General features: G+C 30.7%; 1 protein-coding gene across 1 annotated transcript; it reads right to left on the bottom strand.

The window, feature by feature from the left end:
- Window positions 1–1,965: 1,965 nt before the first annotated feature.
- Window positions 1,966–4,133, bottom strand: LOC100264184 (cytochrome P450 72A397). Its single transcript, XM_002263616.4, has 4 exons — window positions 3,923–4,133; window positions 3,191–3,435; window positions 2,635–3,022; window positions 1,966–2,407 (listed from the first exon to the last, which is right to left on the bottom strand). Exons 1-4 carry the CDS (start codon window positions 4,091–4,093, stop codon window positions 1,982–1,984), a joined length of 1,230 nt encoding a protein of 409 aa, XP_002263652.2. The 5' UTR covers window positions 4,094–4,133; the 3' UTR covers window positions 1,966–1,981.
- Window positions 4,134–6,388: the final 2,255 nt, after the last annotated feature.

Here is a 6,388-nt window from a genome sequence, read left to right as displayed (position 1 = left end):
CTCTCATGCTTAATTGTGGTTCTTTCATACTTATAAAAAGGTTGTTTTGGTAGAGCTCATAATCATAACTTCGTGTCTAATCCCATGGGAGGGGTTAGGGGGGAGGGATGCCCATATTGAATACTTTTCTAATATATGTTAGAAGGAATGTGCTCTATTAGAGTTTCTTTTTAGATATTCAACTTTAGAGCATGGTTGGTATATTTGAATGTTCTCTTCTTTATTGGTTCACTATTTGTTTCTATCGTTAATTTATCTTCAGGTTTTTGAACAAATTTCTTCCTTCCCTTTTCTCTTTCTAGGGCAAAAGGAGGAGAGAATTGTACAAGTTGATGTTGCTTGATAATTGCTTTTGTTGTTTTATGATTACTTGTTCAACTGCTATTAATTGTGAATTTTGTTGAGTCTCATTTGTAGATTTCATACTAAGTAGGTTGCAGGTTTGAGTGAGTGTGTTATATACCTTGTACGAGCATAAATGGGCATACTTGTACTTCTTCATGTTATAAATGGTTTTGTTTCAAAGCTTGTGAGTGTCTTTATGTTACTGTAAATTTGAAGCCAAAATTTCCATTCTATACTTCTCCATATCCTTTAAATTCTTCCTTAGACTCTTATCATTTCAAAGATGGTCATGGTTCAAGATAGTTAGAGGAAATGATAACTATTTTAAAGTAGTTGATGGTTCAAAAAATTGATTAATCAGATTTTTTATTATTATACTTCTATCAAAAATTAGGTTTGAAGCTTAAAGGGTGCCAAAACCATTTTGTTTTAAACCAATTGGCTTTCCTTTTTTTTTATCGATCACACTAAAATGTGATAGATCAACTAGTACATAGAATGTTTGTCTTTCGAAGGATCACATTTCAATCACATCCTATTTAATTTAATTTTCTCTTATTTGATTTGAACTATTAGATTAAACTCGAAACCTTACTATTTAAACTCATTTTCAAATTAAGGATTCATGGTGATAAGAGTTGGGTATGCTTCTTAGATTTGTATCTTTTTTTTCTATATTGGGAGTATGTCTTGGGAAAATTTTTGGATAGTTGTTTGAAAATCAAATTTAAATGAGAAATTTTCTAACAAATGTGTGGATTGATTTTTTGTTTCCACTACTATTCTTGTTTTCTATATATTAGGACAAAACTCAAATGTTTTCTTGTGTGGATATCAAGAAGAGGTTGAAATCATGTTGGAAGGGATTCTAAAAGGGTTCTACATGAAGATGGTAGGAAGCTGATATTCCTAAGGTACTAGGCAAGAACTCCAAAAGAGAGTTGGGGGTTTTGGGATACACAAAACCTTATACTCAATGTCTTCTTCATAATAGATTTTGCGATTATAATCAACCCGCTGTTTTTTATCTCTTTGAAAAATTTTCACATTATATCATTGTGTCTTTGTCTCTCATTTCCAATTTAGATATCTGTTTTGGTTCATTTTATAGCTTGAATATTATTTTCTTGTGGCTTGCATATATTAAAATGTTTGGGAGAGTGTTGTTGCATTTTTTTTTGCATGTGCCTTTTTTTTTTTGTTGAAGATTTGAGGAAAAGGAAAAGCAGGGAAGATAACTTTTGTGGGTCACTTTTTAAAACTGTTATAAAGCACCAATTCACATCCCTCTAAGCTCTAATCCATAACTGAGATTCACTTACAGTCTGGCTTCTAAATTGGGTTTAAGAGTATGACAAGCCTGTGTAGCAATAGTTTACGACATTAGACATAAGTAGATCAAAAAAATAAAATAAAATGATTTATAAGCAGGATTCTTACTCTTCATCATGGGTTGTTGTCAAGCTTTGAAAAATAAATAAAATTAAAAAAAAACAAAACAAAAACAAAAAACAAAAAATTTAGGATTTTAGAGTTGAACTTACAGCATTCCTGTTTATTTATCATATTTAATCATCAGAATACAAAATTTAAATACAAAAGATCTAACCCATTATTGATAACAGAGGTTTAGATACTAGATTTTATGTAAAATCAAGTGCGCACCATATTGGGGTTGCAAAGTTAAAACAGAAGTAGGAGCATGAGTATATGATGGTGAAAGCTCAAATGTGAAGCATTGTAGTATCATTGCCAGCGCCATTTTTGCTTCTGCCATTGCAAAGTTTTGTCCGATGCATATGCGAGGACCCCAGCCGAATGGAAAGTAGGAGACTTGCCCTTTTGTTGCCTTCATAACACCTTCAGAGAACCTCTCTGGTTTGAACTCCTTCACATCATCTCCCCAAATTTCAGGATCATGATGCACTAGGATGGTGGGCAGTACAATCTCCACTCCAGATGGTAAATAAAGTTCCCCCAGATTGATGTCCTCATAAACAGCTCGATTAAGTGTGGCACCTGGTGGATATAGCCTAAGGACCTCATAGAAAATCATTGTAACCTGTGGAAGAGAAATATTTAGAGGTCATGTAGAATGAGAAATTTGTTACTGAAGTTGAACATTGCAAATCATTAAAAATCACAGTTGATATACTTTTTTAAAGTATCAATGATAATGTGAACATAGTTGTTCGCCAAATAGTAAATTCAGTACTAAAACTTAGTCCTAAAAATTCTTTTTTTTTTTCTGAAAATTCTTGACGTGAATAATGGATTAAGAATGCTTACAACTTTTAGGCGACTTAAGCCAGCAAATTCTGGCTTATTTTTCCCAAAAACTTGAAAAACTTCTTCCCTTGCCAGTGTTTGCCAGTTTGGATGCTTGCTTAACAAAACCATTGTCCAGAGAAGTAAATTTGAGGTAGTCTCTTGGCCAGCTAAGTAGAATAGCTTACACTCCTCAATGACTTCTTGCATACTTATTCCAGCATTCTTACTGTTTCCTCCCTCTTGAATTTCTTTAGAATTGGATTCCATTAATATACCCAATAAGTCCTCATTAGCCGTTTTGCCATCCTTCATTGCTTTATCTCTTTTGGTAATGATATCATTCAACAATGTGTTCATCTCTTTGTCAATTTTCTTCATCCTCTTGTTCCTTTTCGTTGGCAAATACCTGCATGTAAATGATCAAAACAAGAAAAAATAAAAGTATAAGAAATATACAACTGTTCATTCATATATTTTACTCCATTTTCTTGGAACTTCCATGAGATTTATATAAAAATAAGAGGGTAGATATATATACTATAAGTTTCCAAACTTAGAAATATTTTATGCTTACCACCATCCAGGAATGTATACTGATTGAAAGACCTCCATGGTTAGATATGTTTGTTCTTGTAGGAGTTGGAATAACCTTCTTCCTTCTTCATAGCTAGAACCAAATGCGGTTCGAGAGAGGGCATCAGCTGTCAAATTTTTTAGAAAGGGCCAAACATCCAATTCACAGGACCCCTCTGGGGATACCATCTCCTCCATTTTGCTTATCATTTGGCGACAACTCAAATGAAATGCAGGTGACATAAGCTGTGGGAAAGAGCAAATTAAATAAATAAAACAAGTTAACACATTTTCGATCAGCAATCCAATGCTTTCATCCTAGTAGAACTAATTATCATTGAACTTCTGAAACAAGCATGTCATATAGTGCGATCTAAACAAAAACAATTTCCCATTGAAAGAACAGACTACACAATCTGTTGTTGAAACTAAGAGGAAAATGAAAAAACAAAATAATTGCTATCTTGGCAGATCTTAAGAATTTGGCGGATCAACAAAATACTTTGGATACAAAAAGGAAAAAGAAAAAAGAAAATTTCACAGCAGGGAACAATTAGCTACCAGTACGTCATCAAGTGGTACAAGTATTTTGATGTAGGGAAAATTTTTAATTACTATCTTGGTGCATATATTACAAACTTGTCCCCTTCTCAACTATGAAGCAAATGTATATACATATAACAAAAAGGGTATATCTGGATTGTTTTCAAAGTAAGTTAAGAATGAAAATCACCTTCAATTTCTCTACATGGAATGCTGGATTCAGAAGCTTTCTGTGCTTAGCCCATTTCTCACCCTCATAGCTTACAAGTCCTGTTAGAAGAAAATTGGCTAGCGGATTTGGTTTTTGCTTTTGAAAGCGACCAGCCTCGAGGAAGACCTCCCTTATCAGTTCAGGCTTCATGATATTCACTCTCGGAATTGGACCAACCCACGTGAAGGAATTTTTACCTACACCATCACACCCATATTTTTTTGTTGGAAAGTAAATTGGAATATAGGAATTTTTATTTTTTTTGAGAAATTACCTTTCATTTGACATCTAAATATCAATTAGAATATTTTAATTTAAGTCACAAATTAAGCTTTCATATTTAAGTAATTATAAGTCCAAAAAGTTTCGATATTTAGTTTAAATTGAGTTATAAATTTGGTTTTGATCATATTTAAGTGATTAATTAAGTCCAAACGGTTTCTATATTTTTTGTTATTTTGAGTTTTTATTTTTTTACTATCTATAAATAAGTGGTTGTGTAATAGTTGACAAGAGTGATCGAAGTTCAAATGTATCCCTTGTAATTTTCTCTCATTTGCTGTATCTTTATGCAATTGTTTGTTTGTGATTAGCCCTATAAAAGAATGGACAATGAACCACAATATGAAACCACTTTATGCAAAATCAAAAGGATTTGTTAAATATATATACATAAAAAAAAAAAAAAAACCAATACATCGAAAGTTTTTACCCTTATTTATCAAGTAATGGATGAAAAAACTTTTAAAAATATTTTAAGTGCAACCACCATCAATAAAGCATGAAAGCATGAGATATTAGAGAACACACAAGTTCATAAGCTAAGAAAAGTTAATTTTCAAATATTTAGAGAAGAATATGAAGTTTTAAATGAAAGAAACAAAATAATCAATATTTGATTATTTTTCATGAGTAATGGTAATTACAAATATACTAAAAAAGAAGGGGTAAAAGTTTGAATAATATTGAAAAACTACTTCAATTTTCATATTATTGGGAACAATTTTAAGATTTAGATTTTATGACACTTTATGAACTCATAAAATCATCATAAACCCATGTAAATAAATATGAAAGACCAAAACAACTTCTTCAAACAAAGCTTACAATTAAGGAAAATGAAGATCTTGATAATTAAAAAAACACATCAAAATAGTATGACTAAGAAAATAAATGAGGAGGTAGTTTCAATTCATCAAATAATTAAAAATAAATAAATTATATTACTCCTCAAGAGGACATGGAAGAGGATGCCGTTGAAGGAAAAAGAAAATGGAAACTTATAATAAGTCCCAAATTCAATGTTATAATTGTCTAAAATTGTTGTCTTTATGTGTATGAGTTTAGAAGCATTACTAATTAATGCTTTAGAAAGGAAGCCAATTTGAAAAGAAAGATCATATTCTTCATAATAAAAATTCAAAGCTTGAAAGAAAAATTAAAATTATTCCTAACATAGCCAAAATTATGTTAAAAAGTTTTTTAAAAATATCTAAAAAAATTTTGCTAAGGAAATTGATTATGTGATTTACTAGTCAAACTATTCTCCTAATCAAAGTGTATGAATTAAAGCATTGTGACAAACTTCCCATGAAAAAACAAGATAAAAAGCCCCTCATATTTTACATTTCAAAGTGTTAGGAAGTATTAGATGTTCATGTATCAAATCAAAACTAACAAAATTAGAAAATACACATTTTGTAAGTTATCTCTCAAGCCCCAAATATTACAAGTAATAAAATCTAAATAATGAGAATATCATCATGAATAGAAATATCAAGTTTATTTGAAGAAACACGGGATTAGGGTATACAATAAGACAATTAGGTTAGTCATCAACTCTTTGAAGAAAAATAAGAGAGTGTTTATGAGAGTTCGCTATCCAACCATTATCAACTCATAAATATTCAATAACATCATCTCCATTGGATAGTTCAAACAAAAGAATTACCAAGTTTCAAGAGTTTACAAGAATCTTATGAAGTAATAGAAAATTAAATGATTCGATTTATTTGTCTTTCTGAAATTTTTTGAATTAATAGATTTAGGAAAAATAATGTAAATAAAAGATAGAAAGATTCCTTAGAGATGAAAATAATAGTAATAAACAAAAATGATACATGAGAATTGAACTCTCTTCAGAGGAAAAGGAAGAATCCAAAACGAGAAGCCAAGCCTACAATCACAAAAGAAGAATATGGGTATATGGATTCAAATCCATTTCATATATATATATATATATATAGATATAAAACACATGAACGGTCCCTTAATTTACAGCATATATCATAAGTAGAGCTTTTAAATTTAAATTGCATACCATACTGCTGGATGGTTTTATAGAGAAAAGGAATGACGCGCGGCACTATATCATCTGAGAGATTTATGGGTCTTGAGTTGGCCTCTTTTAACATTATTGAAACCTTCTTTGCGTCTCCGTGCAAT

Source organism: Vitis vinifera, chromosome 19 (genome assembly GCF_030704535.1).
Source record: "Vitis vinifera cultivar Pinot Noir 40024 chromosome 19, ASM3070453v1".
Classification (NCBI taxonomy): domain Eukaryota; kingdom Viridiplantae; phylum Streptophyta; class Magnoliopsida; order Vitales; family Vitaceae; genus Vitis; species Vitis vinifera.
This window is presented reverse-complemented; position numbering and strand designations above follow the sequence as displayed.